Source organism: Scyliorhinus torazame, chromosome 9, assembly GCF_047496885.1.
Source record: "Scyliorhinus torazame isolate Kashiwa2021f chromosome 9, sScyTor2.1, whole genome shotgun sequence".
NCBI lineage: Eukaryota > Metazoa > Chordata > Chondrichthyes > Carcharhiniformes > Scyliorhinidae > Scyliorhinus > Scyliorhinus torazame.
The window spans coordinates 175252240-175277216 of record NC_092715.1 but is presented as its reverse complement, the minus strand read 5'-3'; the positions used below and the strand labels follow the sequence as shown (position 1 = coordinate 175277216).

Genomic DNA, 24977 nt, shown 5'->3' with positions numbered 1-24977 from the left:
CCTCGCTGATGTAAACAGGGACGGTGGAATGTTAAAAATGTGGTGTGTGGGGCAACAGTGTGGCCAGAAGAGACAAATGTAAGTAGTCTCTGCTAGATTCTGTGAGGAGCAGGAACGCTGGCCGCACAGTCTTCTCAGCTCCGGCCATTCTCCGCAGTGGTGACTGTTAGGATGCCCCTTCTCCATAGCATTAACTTTATGCAGGGGAACTATTGCCATGGTTACTAGTGGAGTTCCAGCTTTGTGTCCCTCCTGTTGGCTTTGGTGTGGGGAGGATGGAGGAGAAACAGTTCAGAACTATTAAAATGGAGGTCGGGATTGCGCCAGGCTGGCTCGAGCATCACACGTAACTTCTTAATCGGGCTTTCCCATTTTTCCAGCTGTCCCGAATAAGCTCCAAGTTAAAATCTGGGTTCCTGTCTTGCAGTCTCAGTCACCCTGTACTGCACCAACATATGCATCAATACAAACCATAAAAATAGTACTCGGGATTCTTTCAACCCAGGCTGGGATGGAGAATTGCCGGGAGGGGCGCGAATCGTGCGTCGCCGTCCCGCCGGCACCATTCACACCTGGCCTTACCCGGTGGGATCTCAACGTTAATGGATCCGGGGACAGCCTGGTTTTGGGGGGGGGGGGGGGGGCCTCCGCTGTGGTCTGGCTCGCGATCAGGGCCTACCGATCGGCGGGCCTGCCTCTTGGGTTGAGGGTCCCTTTTGTTCCGCGCTGGCCCCTGTAGCCCTACGCCATGTTGCGCCAGGGCCGACACGGAGAAGGGAGCCACCACACATGCGCGGCAATTGCGCCTGTCCCACTGCGCATGCGCACGTTGGCGCCGGCCGCACTGCACATGCGCAGACCCGCGGCGCCCATCTGACGCCGGGATCGGCACCTGGATCGGCGTGGGTCGCTCCAGTGCCCTGCTGATTCTGAGGCCATGTTGACGTCGAGAAATGCGATGGCACTTACGACGGGGTCAACACTTAGCCTCAGGATCAGAGAATCCCGCCCAGTGTGCTGGTTTATATATTTTTTGCCGCTGTACTGATGAAAGCCATTAGTAAGTCAAAGACCATTTGGCTTTAAAACACTTAATTTCTATGATGTTGCAGAATTCAAACTGAATTTCAGAAACACTTGCACGTGTTTGTTTATCAAAGTGGTGAAACAATCTCATGTTCCTGCCTGATGGAAACAGGTTTAGCAACTATACTTATAATGGAAACTGAAAGAATGACCGCGGTCCTCCGGCCACGCTACGCAGAAAAGCAGCTTGCTGTGACGCAGTGTGGCCGGTGATAGCCGGGATCTACCCGGCTCGCAACGCCTCACGAGATTCAACGCAATCTCTCGAGACGTTGCGAGGGGAATCCCGCCCACAATAAGCAGGATAACCTTTTAGCAAATCTGCATATTAGAGTGAAGTGGGGGGGAACTTATTCCCGAGGTACTTGAGGCTTTGGGATTCAATCCCTTCACCTCGAGGACCTCGGACGAGCGCCATTTGGTATTGGCCCCCACAAACAGGGACCAGACAGAATGGCACTCGTGGGCGTCTCCAAGGCGGTTGGTAGCCCCCAACTGCATGCCCTTGGAGTAGGGTGGTACCCTGGCACTGCTGGTGCCACCTGGGTATCCTGATAGTGCCAGCCCCGCACCCTGGCAGTGCCACCTGGGTGCAGTCTGCCACTACCAAAGTGCCCAGGTGTAATTACCAACTGGCAAGGGCACTGACAGGGTCCAAGGTTGGCACGGCTAAGGTGCCAAGCTGGAATTTTTTGTGTGAGCACGATTGGGTTGCCAGTTGTGGGTGTTGGGGGGTGGGTGGCGGAGGGGACCCTTCCATGTTGCGTTCAGGCTGAGGCGCAGTTCGGGGATTCTTTTCGGGGTCTCGGAGATCGGGATGCCATTTTAAAATGGTGTCCTGATCTCTCGCTAAAAAACAGGCCGATGTGTGGCCTCGGCCACCTGTTCCCCGTTCAGGCCCCTTATTCAAAGCGAGTCGCGTTGAATAGCCATGTGTTTATCGGCATGGCGATTGCTGGGAACCATGCAGCTAAACACGCCCGTTCGGGGACTTTGGTCACTTTTGGGAAGATCGCGTTTTTATTGTTGTGATTTTTTAATTTGTGTAATCAGGAAATAATTCTGATTTCTTCCCTTTCAGAAAAGGCGACGGCGGATTGACCGAAGCATGATAGGAGAGCCAACAAACTTTGTTCACACGGCCCATGTAGGATCAGGCGATGTTTTCAATAGTGGGATGAACTCCGTGAGTGCAAACAGTTCCGTTTGAAGTAATGTTACAAAAACTGGTTGGATACTTTGGCTTTGGGCTACACAGTCCTTTATATAACTATCTTCATATGTTTTAATTTTGTCCCTTTCTTTTCTCCATTTCTAATTTTCCCTTTCCATGAAAGTATAGACATATTCAGGACATGCGTTCCCCATAAGTACTGTCTCCTCTACAGGTCAATTCCTATCCTATTCTCACCCAACATCATGGGAAAGGGATCAGGCCATTCAACCCCTTAAGCCGGTTGGCCATTCAATTATCATAGCTGATCTGAACCACACCTCCAATCACCTGCCTCTGCTCCGTATCCCTTAATCACTTTCCACCGTGATTAGCAATCAAAATCCTTGTGAATTTTCTCTTCACTTGCTTGGGATCACTGGGAGCAATTACATTATCCTACCATTTTCCTGAGTATGAACAGTGAAGTTACTGCAGGCCGGGGGTCAAACATCGGGGGCGTCATTCTCCGACCCCCCGCCGGGTCGGAGAATGGCCGTTGGCCGCCGTGAATCCCGCCCCCGCCCCCGCCGAAGTCTCCGCTCCCGGAGATTGGGCGGGGGCGGGAATCCAGCCGCGCCGGTTGGCGGGACCCCCCGCTGGATTCTCCGGCCCGGATGGGCCGAAGTCCCGCCCAGGAATTGCCTGTCCCGCCGACGTAAATCAAACCTGGTATTTACCGGCGGGACCAGGCAGCGTGGGCGGGCTCCAGGGGTCCTGGGGGGGGGCGCGGGGCGATCTGACCCCGGGGGGTGCCCCCACGGTGGCCTGGCCCGCGATCGGGGCCCACCGATCCGCGGGCGGGCCTGTGCCGTGGGGGCACTCTTTCCCTTCCGCCTCCGCTACGGCCTCCACCATGGCGGAGGCGGAAGAGACTCTCCCCACTGCGCATGCGCGGGAAACTTTCGGCGGCCGCTGACGCTCCCGCGCATGCGCGGGGAAACTGACAGCGGCCGCTGACGCTCCCGCGCATGCGCCGCATTTCCGCGCCAGCTGGCGGGGCAACAAACGCCATTTCCGCCAGCTGGCGGGGCGGAAATCCCTCCGGCGTCGGCCTAGCCCCTCAATGTTGGGGCTAGGCCGCCAAAGATGCGGAGACTTCCGCACCTTTTTGCCGGCGCGATGCCCGTCTGATTTGCGCCGGCTTTGGCGCCAGTCGGCGGGCATCCCGCCGTTGGGGGAGAATTTCGCCCAGGATCTTTCAGGTTTGAAGATTCTCAGCAGATCTAGCAGCATTTGTGGAGAGAGAGAGAAATAGAGTTACTGTTTTGAATCTGTAGGACTCTTCAGCTCTGAAGAAGAGCCATATAGACTCAAACATTTAACTCTGTTACTCTCTGCACAGATGCTGCCAGACCTGCTGAGCTTTTCCAGCATTTTCTATTTTTTATTTCAGACTTCCATCATCCGCAGTATTTTGCTTTTCCCTTTCGGGTGTACATTGCTCAGTTGCATTCAAGGCAGTGTATTTACCAACTCTGCTTTACCCCAATAATTGGGTTGAAATCTCATTGTGTAATAAACATCAATGCTATTTTAATGAAGGTATTAATGTGTTTATTCTAATTGGGTTATTGCTTTTTGAAAAATAGTGGACCAAAGAATTTCATATGAATGCACCACGGCCTTTATCAATACATTTTACAGTCAGTGTCAAAGGCCCAGCGCTTACTGCTGATCTTGAGCCACAATTGTAGTACGCTCTCATGCTTGGACACCCTCTATTCTAATGTAACTTTGAATTTGGCGCCACTTGCAGCACCCAAGAACAGTACAAGGACCAAGCTGGCTGATCAGCCAATCAGACTGAAAAATTCTCGTCAACAGGAAATAAATAACAGGGAATAATTTGCATTTTAATCATGGTACAGAATGCAAAATAAAGATTGGACTTACACATGTCATGATGGAGGAGCTGAAATACATTAATTTTCATTATTTTGAAAATCATTGATATTTTAAACCCAACCATCCAGGTTGGCGGTGCCAGGGAACCAAGTTGGCACTGCCACGCATCGACCCTGAAGGGCCATGCCCATGAAAGGGGTGTTAATGGGGGTTATGAAGGGTGGGACAGGGGTGATAGAGGCAGTATGAAGGGGCATCACAAAGGTTGGGGGGGGGGGTGCTCACTTGGAGGGGGGGGGGGTAATGCCCATGTCTGCAGGAAGTGGGATTGTCCGTGGTGGGGGGGGGTATGCGAGACCCCCAAGCTCGCTTTGCGATCAGGGCACCCTTTCAAAGTGGTGCCTTGATCTCTGAGGAGCCAGTCTCGCTCTTCATTGCCTAAAAAAATTCTATGGCAGGGGATTCTTTAGCCACACCCGCTCACCGACTGGAAATCCCCCCCCCCCCCCCCCCCCCCCGAGGTCAACGGACCTTTACATGGTCCCCGTCCCGTCTGTGGGGATCTTGCAACGGGCGTGGCCGAAGAACCAGCCCTAAGTGTGGGCTACACCGGGGAGAAACTCTCTCAGCCCCCAAAAATGAGCAAGTGTGGGTAAATCCAGACCTAGATCTCACCCAAAAAGCTGGCAGGAAACATCCCGCCAAACGCGCCCAAACTGACAATTGGGGCGGAATTCCCCAGCTTTGTTTCGCTCTCGCTCAAGTGAAACAAGGCCAGTGAATAACGGGAAAGGCCGGTTCAAGTGAACCATGCCCAGGCGCCAAAAGTCTGAGAACACGCACTAACAGATTCAAAAACAGCTTCTTCCGTGCTGTTACCAGAATCCTAAACGATCCCCTTATAGACTGATCTGACCTCTTCACACATCTTCTCTACTGAGTAGTACTACACTCCTGTATGCTTCACCCGATGCCTGTGTCTGTATTTACATTGTGTATTTATGTTTGCCCTATGTATTTTCTTTTCACGTACAGAATGATCTGTCTGAACTGTACCTCGGTACACGTGAAAATAAGCAAATCCAAATCCAAACAGTTTGCAATGCAGCGGCCCGTTCCTGTAAATGAAATTGGGATCTCGCCGTAGCATGGCGAGAAACCAAAAAATCTCCACTTAAGCCCTGTTTGCATACAATTAACGGGAGCCACCCCTTATCCAACGGCCTCCCTTCATTCATCCGCCTCCCCAGCAAGTGGTCACGCTGGCGCCGATTAGTACTCCTTTTGAAAAACGTGAACCTGGCAGAAGGGCTTCTGTGGGGAGCTGAGGAGGTGAGTTGCCATCTTTGCTCACAGGCAAAGAACCAGGAGCTGCCCGTCAGGCCAGGGAGGAACCCAGAGGGGGAGACTCCTGTCGGCCCAGGGTGTACAGGCGTCGCTGGTCGTTTGAACAGATGATAGGCAGCGGGTGCGGCAGGAGGCTCCACCTCAGCAAGGAGACGGTGACACACCTGTGGCATATCCTCGCGGATTTGACTGGACACCCACTCCCGGTGGTCGTCAAGGTCACTGCAGCCCTGAACATGTACACCTCGTGATCATTCCAGGGCTTGAGTGGGGACCTGTGTGGTATCTCGCAGCCCACAGGCGCATCTGATAGGTCACGAATGCCCTGTATGCCCAGGCGGAAAACTACATCATCAACAAGGAAAAAGCCCAACAAGATGCCCAGGCAGCAGGTTTCTCCAACATCGCTGTGATGCCCCAGGTCCAGGGGATAATAGATGCCACGCATGTTGCCCTGCGCTCGCTGGGCCATCTGGGGGTGCCCTACGTTAACCGACAGGCGTTCCACTCCCTGAACATACAGTTCATGTGCGACCACCAGAAGAAGATAATGCACGCGTGTGCATGGTTCCCGGGAAGTTTTCATGACAGCTACACACTGGGGCAGCCCCAGCCTCTTCGAGAAGCACCTCAGGATGGGTAGCTGGCTCTTGGGGGATAAGGGGTACCCGCTGAGGACTTTGATTTAATTTGATTTATTGTCACATGTACCGAAGTACATAGTGAAAAGTATTTTTCTGCGTCCGAGAGAACGTACACAGTACGTACATAGTAGACAAAGAGAATAATCAACAGAGAACATTGACAAATAGTACATCGACGGACAGTGATTGGTTACAGTGTGGAACAAGGGGCAAAACAAAGAAACAGAGCAAATACATGAGCAGGACCTGGCTAATACGCCAGCACAGGGGCCGACCGAAGCAGAGAGCCGGTACAACGAGGTCCATATGACCACCCGGGCTGTGATCGAGTGGTGCATCGGACTCCTCAAGATGCGGTACCGATGCTTTAAATGCTCCGGTGGTGCCCTGCAGTACAACGCCCGGAGGGCCCCCCCGCTTTGGTGGTCTGCTGTGCCCTCCACAACCTCGCACAGCAGTGGGGCGACGAGCTGGAGGTTGGTGATGAAGACCATGTGGCCGTCTCCAAGGAGGAGGACGATGAGGTGAGCCGGGGCCTGGAGGACGAGGCCAGGGAGGAACCCGAGGACCAGCCAGAGGCTGCAGGATAGGCGGCAGCACCGAGGATCCAGCAAGCCCAGAGGACCAGGGAGGCCCTCATACACGCCTGATTCACGTAGGACATGGCCTGGTCCGTCACCCCCACTCCCATTTCCCACCCTCCCAGGGTATGTGACACCTCACTCCAGGGTACTGTGTCGACACCGTTAGTGGGTCACTGTCAAGGGCAGGGGGGTGATGATAACCCGCAGAGAGCTGATTGCCAGTGCTCCTCAATCTATGCCGTAGACTGATCCCTGTCTGTCTGCTGCGTGCTCACTCACACCCATCACCTGCATGTGTTGTGTCCAGGGAGGGGGGGGGGGGGGGGGGGGGGGGGGGGGTGGAAAACGCCTGGAGAGATGAGCAAGAGTTCGGAGGTCCGTCTGCACTGTGGAGCAGAGACAGAGGCATCATACTGGTTGTGCTCAAGGGTGTTTATTGTGTTTTACAATTCCTCAGTTTCCCAAAGATGCCCATAGGACCCTTGGGTTCGCATTGGGACAGAGGGGCAGCTGGTTCGAGCCCCGGCTGCCCCTGAATCGTCTGTCTCTGCCAGCCCCGGCAGTTCCACATGGTCCGCACCATCGTGTCGATGCCCTCGGCGATGTTCCTCAGTGACTGGGAAATGATCGTACCTCGACTGGGCAAGTTCCGTAGCGCTTCGGCCATGCCCATCTGAGAACGGGACATGTCCCGCAGAACCTCGTCAAGGGCAGCCTGGTACTGGGTGACATCCCCCAGCGAGTCGGACATTCTGTCGAGACCCTCAGCCATGCCATCACCGACTGTACAATGCCTTGGACACCTTCACTAATGGTGCTGACGTTGTGCACCAGGCTCTCCACTGCAGTCACGGGAGGATGGCGAGCATGGTGCCAGCGAATCAGCTGACGAGTCTTCATTTGCGGCGAGATGTCCGTGGGTTCTCGTTAAGTGGACCAATTAACATTGAATAGCGTTGCTGGCCTCGCACCGGGAAGCTCGTGGCAATTCACGCTCGTTACAACATTTAGAAATCTTTCTGGAAAATTGCACCCGTAGTCGTTTTTTGGGAGAATCGCATCCTGTGGGTGGGATTCTCCGTTTCCTAAGACTAAGGGCGCGATTCTCCGAAATGGAGACTTGATTATTCGCGCCGTGAACGCCGCCGCGTTTCACACTGGTGCGAGGACAACCGATTCTGGCCCCCATAGGGGCCAGCACGGCGCTGGAGCGGTTCGCGCCACTCCAGCCTTACATCCTGGCGTGTACTGGGGGCAGTGCCAACCCGCGTATGCGCAGCTGCGAAGCGCCAGGCGACGCATGCACGGTAGACTTGCGGAACGCTCCGGCCCCGACGCAACATGGCGCGGGGGTTCTAGGGCCGGAAGCGGAACAAAGTAGGCCCGGGGGGAGGGGAGAAGCCGGCCCGCCAATCGGTGAGCCCCGATCGTGGGCCAGACCCCATCAGAGGCCCCTTCCGATGAAGGAGCGCTTTTCCCCGCCCCACAGGCCGCCCTCCGACCCTTCGCGCAGAGTTCCCGCCGGCAGCGACCAGGGGTGAACAGCGCCGGTGGGACTCTGCCATTTCCACGCAGCCGCTCGGCCCATCCAGGCCGGCGAATCGGCGGCCCCGCCACGGCCCACGACCGGCGCCGTGCCCCACGACCGGCGCCGCGCCAAACGCGCCGGCGCAAATGGCCCGATTTTCCGCACCTCGGAGAATCGCGCGCCGGCGTCGGGGCGGCGTGGCGCGTAGCGGCGATTCTCCGGCCCGGTGCGTGGCTGGGAGAATGCGCCCTTTGTGTTGACGTCAACACAGAATTCGTGGACTTTCATGACCGCAAAACCGGCGCCGCACCTGAACTGATTCCATTACTGTTAAGGGGCCAGCACCGGCACCGCATGGGACACAGTCGATTCCAATGAAAAACAGTGCGGGATTCGCCGGGTCAGTGATTGACATCCAGGAGGCTGACCATCTGCAGCCGCACAAAAACATTACAATCCCCACACACATTCACCCCAGCCAACAAGACGGCACTGGTTGTGCTGGAGCATGTCCACACAGCTGAAGGGTCGGCGGGGGCCAGCGGGCACCGGGGGGGGGTGGCCTGGGGGGACACGTATACGACCCGTGGCCCTAAGTGCACAGTGGACTGTCAGCGGCATGCGCAGCTGCATGGCTGTTTTGCCGGCTACGGCAATGGTGTTTCGTGGCTGTCCACCCCGACTCCACAGCCCGCCTCCTGGCCACCGCTCGCTACGCCCTCCGGCCCTCGCAGAAGCCCCCCAGCGAGCAGCACAGCTGTCAGCAAAGTATGGTGACGTTGGACACTTTCCGTACCCCCTCTGTGAGGGAGAATCACGATTTGGTGTAAAATCGGCGCCTGCCGCGATTCCGGCATCGGAACCGATTCTCCGCCCAATCATGTTCCGCGATTTTGGCGTCGGCTACAATTAAAAAGGCTGAAATGTGACTCAACAACCAGAGTTAAGGCTGCATTTGGCCAATATCTATATTGATAATTGTAAAAGGATGTAGATCAGCATTGTATATGGCAGTGCTCATTTAATTCCCAAAGTTATAAAGGCTGTGAGCAATTCTCCCAGCTGTAACTGATACAAACAGGGATTAATGCCATCAGTCCTGGAGGGCACCATTTAAAATGTGAAGAAAAGGCCGGGGGGGGGCGGGGGGATAAAAAGAAATTCTTATTTTTAAAAACTGATTAAGATTATCATGCTATATGTGCTGGTTTGGCACTGGAGATATTTTTGGAGCATTAGGGACACCACAGAGTTGACTTCCAATAAAAGACAGCTCTGGACATAAATGTAAATAAATACAAAGTGTAGGAAAAGAACTGACGATCCCCACAGCTCTTTTCTGAACAACCAGCTCTTTTCTGAAAAAAGTTGTATCCTAAGAGTCAGTGCTGTTCATGTGACGGCCTCATGATTTTAATTCAGCTTTATAGGCAATTAATTATCTATTTTTGCATCCAGTACAAAGCCAAGCACTACCGAGAATAGCTCCTTCAGGTGACCCTGCGCTACTAGATTAACAACAAACTGATGTGACTACATTGGATCTAAGCTACAATTATGAAATGAAAATCGCTTATTGTCCTGATTTTTCTTGTCTTTTACCACTGGAATATGAAATTGTTTCTCACAGAAACCAGATGTGAAGGACTACCTCCCAATAAAAAACATATTACTCCTGGAAATTGGTATCAAGCTGATTTCTGTAGGGTGTATTTTTGCCAATTTGACTGGTGTTGGAAATAGAATATGCTATTGGTAAACTTAGGATTTCTTTGCTTCAAGTTAGCTGAGGACTACGATATTTATCTTTTGGCTTTTATTAAATATAGAGCTCAAATCTGGGTTTTTTTTGGTATTACAACTGCTGGCTTATTCCTGTTTGCCATGACAATACTTATGCTTCCTCTTTTCAGGCTGATTTTAGTACCGGTATGGTTATATAAAACACCGTTTGCTCCTTCTTTCTGTAAATGGTGCTGTATATGAATATGAGGAATTAAAATACTGATCGTCCCATATTGAAATCCCTTTGGGAATCATAAATGGCAATATATGCTGTGCTCGATAAGCAAAATAATGATATCTTTACAATATATTTATCTCTGTTATGCCCAGTAAAGGTCTAGGTATGCCATATTCATAACTTTAAATATCAACTCTGTGTTCATTTAGAAGTTTCTGGAACTGTTTTTGTTACTTAAAACGGAGAGTGATTAACTGTTAAGATGGCCATCCAGAGTCTGGTAATCAGTGCAGTTCAACACAGACTCTCTGAAGTGACTGGAAAGCTCTTAATTGTGTCACCCTTGGTGGGGACATGGACTTATCAAGACAAATACTATCTGTGGAATTCACACTTGCTATTGTTTAGAAATTTACCCAAATCACATGTCCAAACACCATGGGCGGAATTCTCTGAAACGGCGGGTAAGCGTTGAGGCCGGTGTAAACACCGGAGCTTTTCACGCCGGTGTCAACGGGCCCCTTGGCCCAGCGATTCAATTACCTAAAGGGGGCCAACAGGGCGCGGAGTGCTCCCCGCAGCTCCGGCTGGCGATACGGGGCCCTGCACTTGCGGCCGCGGGTCCGCGCATGCGTGTGGCGGCCCTGCGCAACAGGGTGGAGCCACACAGCAAGCCGGCCCCAACAATATAGGCCCCCCCCCCCCCCCAGATCAAATGCGTCCGCCGATCGGTGGCCCCCGATCTGAACCCTGGCCGTCCTGGAGGACCCCGCCCTGGTGACGGATCCTGCCCCCCCCCCCACTTACCCAACCAGCGCAGCCTCCACTCTTGAGTGCCCGCCGGATGGAACCATGTTAGAACCACGCCGGCGGGAACTCGGCTAGCTGCCGGGGGAGAATTGCCTCGGGGGCCTCTTTCAATGGCCCCCGCCTGGCGCCACGTCGATCGCACAACTGGTGGCGATTCTCCGGTCCGCGGAGAATCACGGGAAGGCGTCGGGTCCGATCGTGGGTCTGACGCCCCATTCTCCGCCCCTGTGCCGAGCGCAATTTTGGACCGGAGGCTCGGAGAATCCAGGCCCATGGCTCTGACTTGGAAACCTAAGAATGAAATGAAAATGAAATTAAAATTGCTTATTGTCACAAGTCGGCTTCAAATGAAGTTACTGTGAAAAGCCCCTAGTCGCCACATTCCGAGCCTGTTCGGGGAGGCTGGTACGGGAATTGAATCGTGCTGCTGGCCTGCCTTGGTCTGCTTTAAAAGCCAGCGATTTAGCCCAGTGTGCTAAACCAGCCCCTATGAATGAAGGGTGGGCAGAAACCAAATCATCCTGAGTAAGTGTGAAGAACCCATCCATTCTCTCATTGTGTAGCAATGGTTTTCATCTAAGCCAAGTGAGCAATACCAATATTGGTCAAGTGACTGAAATGACTGGAAATAACCACAAAGACCTGCTCAGTCTGCAGAAAACACTGAGCGAGACAGCAGCAGCAGCAAAAAGCTGTGTCATCTTTGCCTTTAACAATATGGAAGTGGTACATCTAAAACAAGCCTCCCAGCCTTATTCTAAAACACCAAGTTTAGCTAGAAAGAAATTGGACTCCCTGATATGAAAACCACAAGTGCCCAACGTTGTGACCTGCTGCTGCACATTCATCTTTTCGAGAAAATCCTGCAATAATTCTGTTATTCAGCTTCAGCACTTTGGACCCATCTGAACTACAATTTAAAAGCGAAAAAATATTCCTTTATATCTTGGGCCCACAGCGACTGTTCTTTTACCAAAAGCCCAATTCGTGAACTATAAACTATTCTTTTGGGTTACAACTTGTAAAGTATTCTAGTTTCTTTAGTTACCTTTCTTGTGTAAGTGGGGGAGTGATTGACATGGCATTTAGACTTTCAGGTTGAATGTGTGAATAATCATCTATTTAAACCCATAACCGCCTACTGCTGGCTAGTTCAATTATTTAAGAACCGCACAAATTTTCATCTCCAAAAAACACATTGATTATGAGCAAAAAGGGAAAGGGTACAAGGATTTCAGTTTATCTCCCCTCCCTTGCCAGTAACTATCTCATACGTTAGGTCTGGCCTGCATTTGTTCCAGTTCACTCCAATCCTCAGGCTGTGCCACTTTTGAGCAATCCCCAAGGAGATGCAGTAACTTTTTAACCATTGGAAACAAAATATGTTTCAGCTAAAATAGTCATATGCAGTCTTGGGGATCAACAGTAAGTGTACAGTCATCATCAAGACATCAGCTGTCCAGTTAACACAAGTTTTCAAAAATAAAATATAACATTAAAACAATGTCACAAGTCGGCTTCAAATGAAGTTACATTTGAGTTACATTTTCGAGTTACATTTCTTTGACACCTCCTAAAATTCAGCCACAGTATAAATATTCAAGTTTTGGATTGTTCTGCAGTAAGTAATGCAGCTGAAGTATTTTAAGTATTGTTAAAGTACAATTTAAAGTCACGAAAGAACTCGTCCTTCCCTTTTCCTACAGTATTTATTGACTGACCTGTCAAATGATTAGTGGGCAGAACTGAGATTTTTCTTTTTTTTTAAAAAAAACAGGCAAAGCGTTTTTGCATATTTTGAAGTATTTTGTCATATTTCTGTGAAGCCCGAACTAGTTATTAACTTCCGAGGATTTAATAATAAAAAGCCAGCAAGTTGATTTTTAGTTTTAATCAGGGGAAAAAAGGCTTGTGTTAGTCATGCTTGGAAAGCGAGCCAAAGCTTTGACCCCAGAGTCCAGTACGAACACCCACAGAGCTATAACATCTCATTCTCTGGGCACTCAAGAAATATTACTTTGTTATTCCTGGCTCAAGAATATGGTACATGGTGCCCTCTGCTCTTTACACGACACACATGTAAAGAGGTGACGTTGGTTGGTTTTATTATTAAGGGCTGTGGGAAAAAATAACTTGTGAAAATTATGTTCATCCGCTATTAGATTTGTAACTCCATTCCCTCTCCCGTTTTTGGATAAAACTTTCAAGAAGTTGGTCTTAGATAGTTTTTCTGGATTTGATTCGCCCTGTAAAAAGCAGAGCGCTGTCTCAACAAGGATTTCATGTTTGTATTTAACATTGCCTAAGCTTAGAAGAACAACCAGTAAATTTGAAGCAGGAGGCACAGCCAAACTACTTCTGAGCTGTAATTTCAGTTTACGAATAGTACGTGGTTCAAAATGATCGTCTTTGGGAAGGCTGCAGCATTTTAGTGAAACATCTCTTTACTATGGCTGTGATGCACTTTATTGCCTGAGCTTTCAAACTGCAGCAGTCTTTCAACAACATTCTTTGGCGCACTGGGGCTAACTATGCAACTATGCAAAGTGAAGATACAGCGCATTGTACTACAGTGCAATGTTAGGATGTGCGTTTCCCTGTCATACCTGGGCTTGTGTAAGTGAGATGGGCCAAGCAGTCAGGGAAAACAAGAGTGGAAATCTGATAGGAAATTGACCAAGGCTTGCTTCTGCACACACCTAACACCTTATTCCAGAATGTCAAAGCTAAGGCCTGGGAGCAGCTATCCTGCCTGAGGTTTTTGTTTAGGGAATAGTGCTTGGCACTGTCGAGACCCCAAAGTGGGAACAATAACCTTTGTAAAACATCAATTTCACAAAAGGCAGATTTCTCGCTGCTATTTTTTATTAGATGCAAGAAGGGTTACAGAATTGTTCTGATAGGCTTGTAATCACTGTAATACTCATGGTTAATGAGCAAACAGATGAACTTGGAATCAAATGCCCCTTCTGGACTGCGACAGTTACAGATAAATCTCTGGTAAAAAGAGGAAAGTTTTAAGATTTTTTTAAAGACATTTTCATCTTTTGCAGAGAAGAGATTAATAATCCTTTTTGTACAGATTTCAACAGCTGGCTCAGTTCTTCTGTTTTGTGAAACACAGCTTGGTTAGCGGAAATAACAGGAAAATGGGAAATCACATCACACCTGTAATACAGATATTGCTTCTTTTGCACTTCTCAAGTAGCTAAAGTACTAATTAGCAGGTTTGTCCAATGAGAAGTTTGGTGATTCAAATTTGGAATGCAAATTTTTGCATGAAATGGCTCCGTGAGAAGAAGAAAATCCTGATGTAACTGCAAAATGTCTTCTTGCCTAAGGGTGCCCTCAAAATGAAAAATACTTCTCTTGACTAGAAGCAAAGCCTTCTTATTTGGTCTTATTTGAAACAAAATCATACATTTATAAATACTCCTTAGTTAATTTTTTTAAAATGTTGAGTACCCAATTCTTTTTTTCCAATTCGGGGGCAATTTAGCGTGGCCAATTCACCTACCCTGCACATCTTTTTGGGTTTGTGGGGGTGATATCCACGCAGACATGGGGAGAATGTGCAAACTCCACACGGACAGTGACCCAGGGCTGGGATCGAACCCGGGTCCTCAGTGCCGAGAGGCAGCAGTGATAACCACTGTGCCACCCTGACGCTGTGGTTAATTAATTGCCAAATTAAATCCATGCAAATTATCTCCTGTGGTACATGTTCAGAGATGAACAATAACAACTTTTAAAGTAAACAGATTATCCCACGAGGTAACTTCACATTCCATTTATTCTTTCACTTGTGAGGAAGTCAAAAAGTCCTTCGATCATCAAAGGGCAAATCAAGCACCAAATAATGTGGATATATCATCTGAAAGGCAGACATTATCCCCTCAGCACTTAGCAGAATACATCAGCTTCAGGGCACTCAATTTATCTTCTGTCTCAAAATGACCAATTGTAAGTTCTCGGACTTCAGCAGAGGTTAATGAAATCTCTCGCCTTTGTGCCATTGATTTCAGCTGTAACCATGAGATAGGAACAAAAGCAGTCAGTCATTGTCCGCATCACCCTTGCAATCTGACAATGGAACACTTGCTCAGTAAGACGTATGTGAAAATTTCAGTGAGCCCGCCGATGGGCATCTTCTCACAGCACGCAAGGGGCAGATGTGGTAGTCGAGCGCTGTCAAAACTAGCCAATTTGCATCTGACCTCTTCTGTTTCTATCTGTAGGTGAGCTCAATTCAAAACCAAATGCAGTCCAAGGGCGGTTATGCAGGTCCTCCCATACCAGTTAATGTTCAGATGCAGCTCGTGGACACAAAGGCTGGATAACATTTAAATAAAACCTGTGGTAAGTACAAAGGCTTCGGCTCCCAAAATGAATATAAATGCCTCATTTAAAACAGGATGTCACAGCTTGTGAGGAGACAAGAACTCCCCTTCATAAACAATTTGAACCTGATAGTTCAGCAGGACAACTGAGATAAACATGTCACACACAAGCTGTAGTGCACAGTCGAAGACATTTTAACAAGGGGTTGCTTGGGACTGAACTCCGCTGCACTCGCTCACATGGTTGCAGATCCAGGAAAATTTTCTAACTACCGTTATTTATAGTCTTCTACATAAAGACAGTGGCCCCGTCCACCAACTAAATATCAGGGACGAGCCCATCTCCACTGGGCCAGGAAGCCACAACGCTATTTTATGGGAATTAAGCAGTTAATTTCTGAGGTTGTGGCTTCCACCCCAGTGAGGGACGATGTCCCACCTCCACGACCTTCCATCTGATCAGATGGCTGGCAGTTCTCTAGACCCAACAGTGTCACTGGGAGCAATGGCCACTGCTGGGACTGCAGTCAGTGTAGCTAAATGGGGTGCCCCAGTGAGGGTGAGGAGGCAGTGATCAGGGGGCCAAGGGTGGAACTTCAAATAAGGGCTGACCTTTTGCCTGGGAGCCCCTTCTTTGGGCACAGGATGTTGAGCAGTGGGGAGCACTTTCAAGCCCATAGCCCAGCCACCAGGATTTAATTGGCAACCTTACCATGTGGCAAGGCCATCCCCAGGCTGTGGTATTTTACCAGTGATTGTGACAGGAGGAGCAGCTGTTAAGAAGCATGGCGTCCCCTGCCATCCCACCTGATGTTTGTGTGTCCCCACCCCATGGACCTGCTGTAAGCTTAAGGAGGGGTGTAAAATTCCTGATAGTGATACAGGACGGACTATTTAAACGAGAGAACTGTCACAAAGTTGAATTCTATATTTGATCAATGCCAAAACCTGTGAACCTTCCAGGAGAAATCACTGGAGAGTGATCAGAAGGAGGAACTCTGGCTGAATGTTCTCCTCCCTGGCTGAGGAATACTGAGACCAATTATAATGCTCCTACTGTTCTTCACGGCTGAGATCAACTAGTTTAGCACACATTAGAAATTTAACCTGTAAACTTGCAGATCGATATGTCTGAGGATGACATTGGACAGTTCATACCAATAAGTCATCAATTACCGATTTTTCTCTCCTCCTTTCCACTGGTTTCTCTGAAATTGGGCAGAAGCCTAAGTCTCGTGGAACTCTACCTAGCCCTGCGCTACTCAGTCCTGTCTCTTACTGCCCACAGCTGAGTAATATTAATGTTGGGCATAAAATAATCCCTGAGACTGCCAATCTTCTTCCTTGGATGAGGATGCTTGTTGGCAATCAACAACACAGAGAGGAGAAGGGGCACAAAATATTTAATGATGTGACTGTATTGAGGGAGATGCATAGTGAACTGGTCACCATCAATCACGCTGAACGTGGTGTTGCTGAAAAATATTTAGTTTCTCGTTCTACTGATGTCATTTTTGCTGGTTGTTGATTTTGCAGTCAGCATTCAGACATAATCATGCCTTTTTGGAACATTAAAGAATTCTAGCACCGATTGACCTTCCCCGCCCCCTCTTTCGATTTAACCATTGCTTCTGTCTTGTCCGACAGCCTTAGATGACTTGCAGTTCAACAGTGAGGAGACTAAAGTCATCATTTTTTTTGTTCTGTACTCGTACCACCAGTTCCACCACCCCCCCCAGCCACTATCTCGTGATGAACTGTTTACAATCCCAGTTAATGTTATAACTGGACGGGAAGATCCCAGAATGGAACCAACAAAGAACAAAGAAATGTACAGCACAGGAACAGGCCCTTCAGCCCTCCAAGCCTGTGCCGACCATGCTGCCCGCCTGAACTAAAATCTTCTACACTTCCTGGGTCCGTATCCCTCTATTTCCATCCTATTCATGTATTTGTCAACATGCCCCTTATGTCACTATCGTCCCTGCTTCCACCACCTCCTCCGGCAGTGAGTTCCAGGCACCCACTACCCTCTGTGTAAAAAAACTTGCCTCGTACATCTCCTCTAAACCTTGCCCCTCGCACCTTAAACCTATGCCCCCTAGTAATTGACCCCTCTACCCTGGGAAAAAGCCTCTGACTATCCACTCTGTGTATGCCCCTCATAATTTTGTAGACCTCTATCAGGTCGCCCCTCAACCTCCGTCGTTCCAGTGAGAACAAACCAAATTTATTCAAGCGCTCCTCATAGCTAATGCCGTCCATACCAGGCAACATCCTGCTAAATCTCTTCTGCACCCTTTCTAAAGCCTCCGCATCCTTCTGGTAGTGTGGCGACCAGAATTGAACCCTGGCTCAAAAGACCATAACTTGTACTTCTTTTAATCAAACGTGTAGGAACAGTGTCACAGGACCGCTGATAGTTTTAACAACAAACAAAATTTTTTATTAAACATGAAAAGATTGTATTATAATACTGCTTTACACCCCCCTTAGGTTAACAATTACACGCAGATTTTAAAATTAATAAGCGTGACACAGTACATTTGAAGCTACAATGGTCTCATGAACATACAGAGTCCTTTTTAAAACACGCAGATTGGCTGTGATCAAATACACACTCCAATGTGAACCTAAGTTAGTACCTGTGGATTTCTCCTCAGAATCCCCCCCGATGATTGTCCCGGGAGAGTTTCCAAACTCTACCTCCAAAAACACACATTAGAATCTTTTCTCTTAATCGTGCTTTCCATTAGCGGTTTGCGTTCCGAAATCTAGTCCATGTTTTCCAAACATTCTTGTGAACAGAGCTTCTGCTCCCCTTTTACCAGTGAATCCAGTCAAGGATTTTACTCCAATCTATCAGGGTTTCTTAATCTTGACTGACTTCCAGTGTTGACACAAACTCTGATATCCAGCCAATACGGTCTTCCCAATTACTTTAAAATTGTACTAAGACATTCCAAATTTTAGGATTACTTTGGAAACCTTCAGAATCACTTAAGAAACCTTTAGGATTACTTTAGAAACCTTAGAAAATTATCTCCCCACCAGCCAATTCCTTCTAAGCTTTGTCTGTGCTTAGTTTTCATAGAACTAAGCACAGACAAAGCTTAGAAGGAATTGGCTGGTGGGGAGATAATTTTCTAAGGTTTCTTAAGTGATTCTGAAGGTTTCCAAAGTAATCCTAAAATTTGGAATGTCTTAGTACAATTTTAAAGTAATTGGGAAGACCGTATTGGCTGGATATCAGAGTTTGTGTCAACACTGGAAGTCAGTCAAGATTAAGAAACCCTGATAGATTGGAGTAAAATCCTTGACTGGATTCACTGGTAAAAGGGGAGCAGAAGCTCTACATTATCCTGTTCTATTTCCAAGTTTCTAAAACCAACTGTCCTTTAGTTCCTCTGAAGATTGCATTCTTGCATTTTATTGCTTGAGCAGAGCTATGAGCGCTGCATTTTCGCTCTGTTCCTGTCTCCAACTGCTGTAGCTTCCAGCTAAGACTAAAGAACAAATAAAGCTTTTTGCTTTACCTTACAAGGGCTCCTCATTGTTAAGCAACTATGTTTACCTTTCACGCCGCAGCTCTTTAAATGTAATCGAGTCCCAGCTGGAACTGAAACTAACCACCACACATACAAACATTTTTATCCAGCATGAAATCTAACTGAGTTTCTTTCAGGCACAGAAACATTAAAGTAAACCCACCTAAAACTAGACCTTATTTCTAATGTTTACCCATTTAGATATAAATTCCTTAAAACTACCTTTGTTTCCTTAACAAACCATGCTTGCACTTTCCCCTCTATAACTGCTCCCTCTTCTATAACCTCTCCCTCCCCTTCCGCACTTCAGTCTATGTGCTGCTAAAAATCTCAGACTTGCCTTTTAGGACCTTCATGCCAGGTCTCAACTCTCCAGAACTTCAGTTTATCTCAAACTCTGCTAGCCATGTCTTAGCCTGCAATGAGTGAAATTGCCCATCACATTTGTGTTTGTGGAAATCCTCACCCACTTGTGCAAACTCCTTCATGTTCTCACCTATTCCTATCTCTATAATGTCCATGAGTCACACTACCCTCTATCCACTCCAACCAGCTGCTTTACTGCAATTCCGGCACTTTGTGCATCCTCCAGCCTCCACACCTTCACCATTATTGGCCATGCCTTCAGGCATTTAAGTCCCACAATCTGAAATTTCCCATGGAACTCTCCACCTCCCTGAATTCCTTGAAGACCCTTCTCAAGACCCTCCCCTTAAATCAAGCTTTTGGTCACTTATCCTTCTTCAACTCAAACTCCACTTTTATTTGATCACACCCTGCGATGTGCCTTGAGAGATGTTTCTACATTAAAGACATTGGCCGGTATTTCTCCCCCCCCCCCGGGTGGGAGAATTTCGGGGGCGCTGCGCGAGTCACGCCGCCCCGACACCCGCACGCGATTCCCCCCCCCCCCCCCGAAACCAACGCCGCGAGAATCGTGCTGGGCCGCTCAGAGAATCGCCGCAAACAGCGAGCAGCGATTCTCCGGCCTGGATGTGCCGAGCGGCCGGCGAACAAAATGACAGTCCCACCGGCGCCGTTCACCCCTGGTCGCTGCCGGCGGGATCTCTGCGGGAACGCTGCGGGTGGGGGGGGGTTTCCTTCACCGGGGGGGGCCTCCGATGGGGTCTGGCCCGCGATTGGGGCCCACCAATCGGCGGGCCAGCCTCTTCTCCACGCCCAGGCCTACTTCTTTGCGCGGCCGGCCCCTGAACACCGACCCCATGTTGGGTCGGGGACGGCGCGCGTAAGAAGTTCCCCGCGCATGCGCAGGATGGCGCGGCCTAACTGCGCATGCGCAGAATTGAACTGCGCATGCGCGGGTTGGCACGGCGCCCATTTGGCGCCGCGTAAGGAGACTGAAGCGGCATGAACTGCTCCAGCGCCGTGCTGGCCTCCTGTGGGGGCCAGAATAGGTCGTGCCTGGGCCCTGTTCACGCCGTCGTGAAACGCGACGGCATTCACGACGGCCCAAACACTTGGCCTCAATATCGGAGAATCTCGCCCATTATATAAATGCTCTTCGTGCTCTCGGCTAGAGCTTTCTCACTCAACAATTTCTTCTTTAACTTTTCTCACTTCCTGCAAACAAAATGTGTAGCTATGGGTATCCACATGGACCCCAGTTATGCACGTCTTAGTGGGGTATGTGGAACATCTGTGTTCTGGTCCAACTCCGGCCCTCTCCCACAATTTGTTTTCCGTTACGTCTGTGACTTTATTGGTGTCAATTTATGCCCTCGTCTTGACCTGGAAATATTTATTGATTTTGCTTCCAATTTCCACCCTCTCTCACGTTCACATGATCCATCTCCGACACGTCCCTTCCTTGACCTTTCTGTCCCCATTTCCAGTAATAGAATGACCACCAATATTCATTACAAACCCATCAACTCCCACAGCTACCTCGAATACAGCTTCTCACATCCGCTTCCTGTAAGGACTCCATTCCATTCTCCCAGTTCCTCTGCTGCCATTGCGTCTGTTCTAATGATGCCAACGTTGAAAATAGCGCTTCTGGCATGTCTGACTTTTCCCTCGACCATGATTTCCCCCCACCCTACTGGTTGACAGAGTGCTGAACTGTGTCTGATCCATCTCCTGCATCTCTGCCCTCACTGTGCTCACTTTTCACACCACCAGCCTCCGCATTCAAAATATCATCCTTTGCCAACTCCAGCATGATGCCACCATGAAACGCATCTTCTCCTCACCCACATTGCCACCTCTCCCCATCAGCATTCTGCAGGGATCAGTCCCACCGTTCCACCATGGTCCACTCCTTCATCACCCCTAACCCTTCATTCCCTTCCCACGGTACCTTCCCATTAAATCACAGAAGTGTAACACCAGCCTCTTCCACCTCCAAAGCCCCAAACACTCCTTTCAGGTGAAGCAACATCTCACTTGAACTTCCTTCAATTTGGTCTTTTGTATTCGCTGCTCCTAATACGATCTCCTCTGTACTGCGAGCCTAAACGCGAACTAGGTGACTGCTTTGCGCAACACCTTCACTCAGTCCGCAAGCATGACCCCAACCTTCCTGACCCTTGCCATTACAACTCACCATCTTGCTCTCATGCCCACATTTCTGTCTTTGGCCCTACGCATACTAGAGGAACAACACCTCATCTTCCGATTAGTCACTTTACAGCCTTCTGGATTGAGTTCAGCAACTTTAGAATGTGAACTCTCTTTTCCCACCCCCTCCCCCACAGAGTCATCTGTCACTTGTTTGGTAGTTTTGGTTTCACTGAACACTGATCTTTGTTCTCCTATTAACACATTCCGCTATTTTACTCTTGTGGCACTATCAACACCTTTAGTCTTTATTGCTGCCATTGATATTCCCTTTGTCTTGTTCCCCTTGTCAATCTCTCTTTAGCTCTCACCTATCCCTGACCTTCTATTCTACTCCACCTTCTCCTCCCTGTCCATCACATTTCTAGCCCAGTTCAGCTCTGAAGAGTCATAAAAACTCAAAATATCAACTCTGTTTTTCTCTCTCCATAGATACTGTCAGACCTGCTTAGTTATTTGGCATTTTCTGTTTTTATTTCAGATTTCCAGCATCTGCAGTATTTTAATTTTATTACTATATAAATGGGTTTCTTTAAATTTAAGAATACCCAATTCTTTCTTTTTCCAATTAAGGGGCAATTTAGCATCGCCAATCCACCTACTCTGCACATCTTTGTGTTGTGGGGCAGACACGGGGAGAATGTGCAAACTCCACACGGACAGTGGCCCAGAGCTGGGATCGAACCCGGATCCTCGGCGTCGTGAGGCAGCAGTGCTACTCTATAAATGTACATTGTTAATGCCCTAACATTATAACAATCCATCTTGCCTGCCTAAAGAGTCAAAGCAGAATCAGGTGATATATATTCTAACAGAACGTATGTTTTATTTTCCACAGATTCTTCTGAGTTCATGTGTTTCCTCCTCTCATCCTCCTTTTAACTTTGGTGACTGTTTCTCTGAGTTCTTCATGATGAGAAAGGCCTAACAACAACCCATCACTTCTTTCTGTGGCTGTTCATCGGTTGGAGTCTCGTGTTCTGCTCTGAAGATGTCATTATTGAGGTGGTCCTGCCCCGCCCCTCAGTGACTTGCATGGATTTGGCCTTTGCCGAAGTTATGGACATAGCTTCTCATATTTTTTTAAAAGAATACAAATGGAATTTTAGCATGGTCTTCTCTTCAAGGTCTACAAGCGCCAGAGCAAAGCATTACTGTATATTTTTTAATTTGTACATCTTTCTCAAATCATGCAGCATTTTTTCCTTTTTTGTTGCAGTTTTTTTTATTCGTTTGCAATTTTAGTTTATTATTAAGGATGTCTGAAGGTCTGGAACCTGAAAGCACAATTACATTATTGCGCTCCCACTAAGAAAGTCAGCATGGTAGATGACTGCATGAAATGTAGCTCAGTCCAGTGGCTCACTGATGCCAAAGTATTTGTTGCAGCGGAATGATGATACTATTGCTGACAAGTTTCTAGCCCCAGCATGCCAGCTTCGCTAAATGCCCTGCTTCTTTCCCTGCCAAGTCCCATTCCTCTCAGCCTAGCTGCCTGCATACTTTTATATTTGTTCAGTTTATCTAATTCCTGTTTTAAAAAATAATTGAAAATATTAACTGGCATTTTTGTATGATGGCCTGTGGTAAATGTGCAATTCAGCATACTCCTGCATTTTATATGAATAGAATTTTTAAAATGCATTTGACCATGAGCAGGTAACCAGACCAGTTACACAGGCAATTCAGTGATGTGGTAGTGTTCTGCATAGCACCCTTTAGTTGTATTACGACAGCTGTTTTTTTTTAAATGCCTGGATTCTGAATTTCTAAACCTGCTTGCACCCCAGAGTGCAGTGCACATCAATTTCTGTACAGTTTTGTAGACTTTTCTCTGCAGCTCTTTGGGTGAACATCAAACTTTTTACAACAAAAAAAAAACTTTTTCCGGGGGTGGGTAGGGGGAGGGGAGGGTACGATATGGAATTGTGCAAGTCCACAGGCAATTTTGTGAGCTGTCTGAACAAACTCCAGAGAAAATTCTGTCCAACAGGGTGGCTTTCATTCTCCAGCATAAGAAAGCAAATATCTTGCTCAGGTTAATAAAGGCATATTTTTTTCCCATTCCACTCATAACGATGTACTAATATTGCACTGTTTCATAATGTTAATTGTGCATGGTTTGGTGATTTTAAAAGCAGAGCTGCATCAAAATTTTGTTTTCAGTAGGCAAAACATTGGCTTGACTCAAGAACGTACTCTGTGAAATGTGACTCAAGTAATATTTTAAGTAGTTTTAGAGCTAGTATTTTAGTGCCAAATCATCAGAACCCAGAATAATTTGCTAAGTACTGAACTGCAGGAAACTGTGATGCATATGTGTAAAGAATAGGGAAACTTTTATTTCATGGAGCAGTACAGTACAAATTGTGACAGAATGTCTGACACCAAGATATAAAGTATTTTTGAAATATGAATGAGTAGTAAAATAATTACTTGAATGAATTAGCTGGATACTGTGGCTTGCCTGCCTTTGGGATATGTTGTTATGACTGATTTGAATGCATCCCAGGACTGGTCCTCTAAGCTGTCTGTGGTAAATGTTATGTAAAGAGGTGTGCAGATTGTCATCACTTAGTGCTGCCATAGCCAAGCCATTAATTGAAATATAATTTATCATTCATATGCAGGCAAATAACTTTGTCAGCTGCGTAACTGAAAAGTTGATTTAGCATATTTTTATAATGCATACAATTTTGTACAGGTTCTTCATTCTTGAGTGAAATTGGTTTAGTCCATAATGGCTTATAGTTTCAAAGTGACTTCAGATTAAAATAAAGGTGTCATTTGCTCTTGCAGATCTCTTGTACACTGTCCACTAATTGATCTCACTGGCCTGCATGTCAGTCTAGGACCCCCATTGAGTAACAGACTCACTGGCATGACAGAATGCAAGTCAGTAACATAATTCTCCAACTCTACTGGAGCTCGGTGTTCAGGAATTAAACTGATGAGCTTTGTGAACCCGTTCAGAAGGAGAACGCACGAACATGGACACTAGAAGCATAAATGCCAACATGAAAAAAATGAGCAGTAGTTGATCAGCTGGTCAGCCAAACATCGGCCTTGTGACTTGTGAAGAAGAGGAGTTAGACTGAAAGTGCTGTCGGATGTGGGCTTGTCATAATTTAAGCCAATATTCCAATGTTTTTATTCAATTCCAGTGGGGGAAAATCCCTTGAAATATACAAGTTTAATTTGCAGCATTGGTAGATTTAGAAATTATTGAAGAGGTTATGTTACTGGAGGCAACAGATTTATTTCCACGGGGAACCTGAGCATCCTCAGAAAGTTTGTTTTTTGACATGTGCTTTTTGAAGCTGATTATAGTTCTATCTCTCAAGCCAATTACAAAATTCTGGAAGGGTTCTAATATTTCAAATATTAAAATGAAACGAGTTCCATGTACTTCAGCATAACTTTACAGGCTCCAAAAGTATGCTGTTAAACTAAATTTCACAAACCTATAAATGGATGGATGATAGG

At 47.8% G+C, this 24977-nt stretch overlaps 1 protein-coding gene across 4 annotated transcripts in view; it reads left to right on the top strand.

The window, feature by feature from the left end:
• The window catches only part of cdc42se2 (CDC42 small effector 2), a 276240-nt gene extending 251951 nt beyond the window's left edge, over positions 1 to 24289 (top strand). For all 4 annotated transcript variants that reach the window (XM_072516839.1, XM_072516840.1, XM_072516842.1 and 1 more), the window contains 3 exons: positions 2168 to 2272; positions 15262 to 15382; positions 22330 to 24289. In XM_072516839.1, the coding sequence (XP_072372940.1) occupies positions 2168 to 2272; positions 15262 to 15363 (207 nt within the window). In that variant the 3' untranslated portion in view covers positions 15364 to 15382; positions 22330 to 24289. The remainder of the gene's footprint in view (positions 1 to 2167; positions 2273 to 15261; positions 15383 to 22329) is intronic.
• Positions 24290 to 24977: the final 688 nt, after the last annotated feature.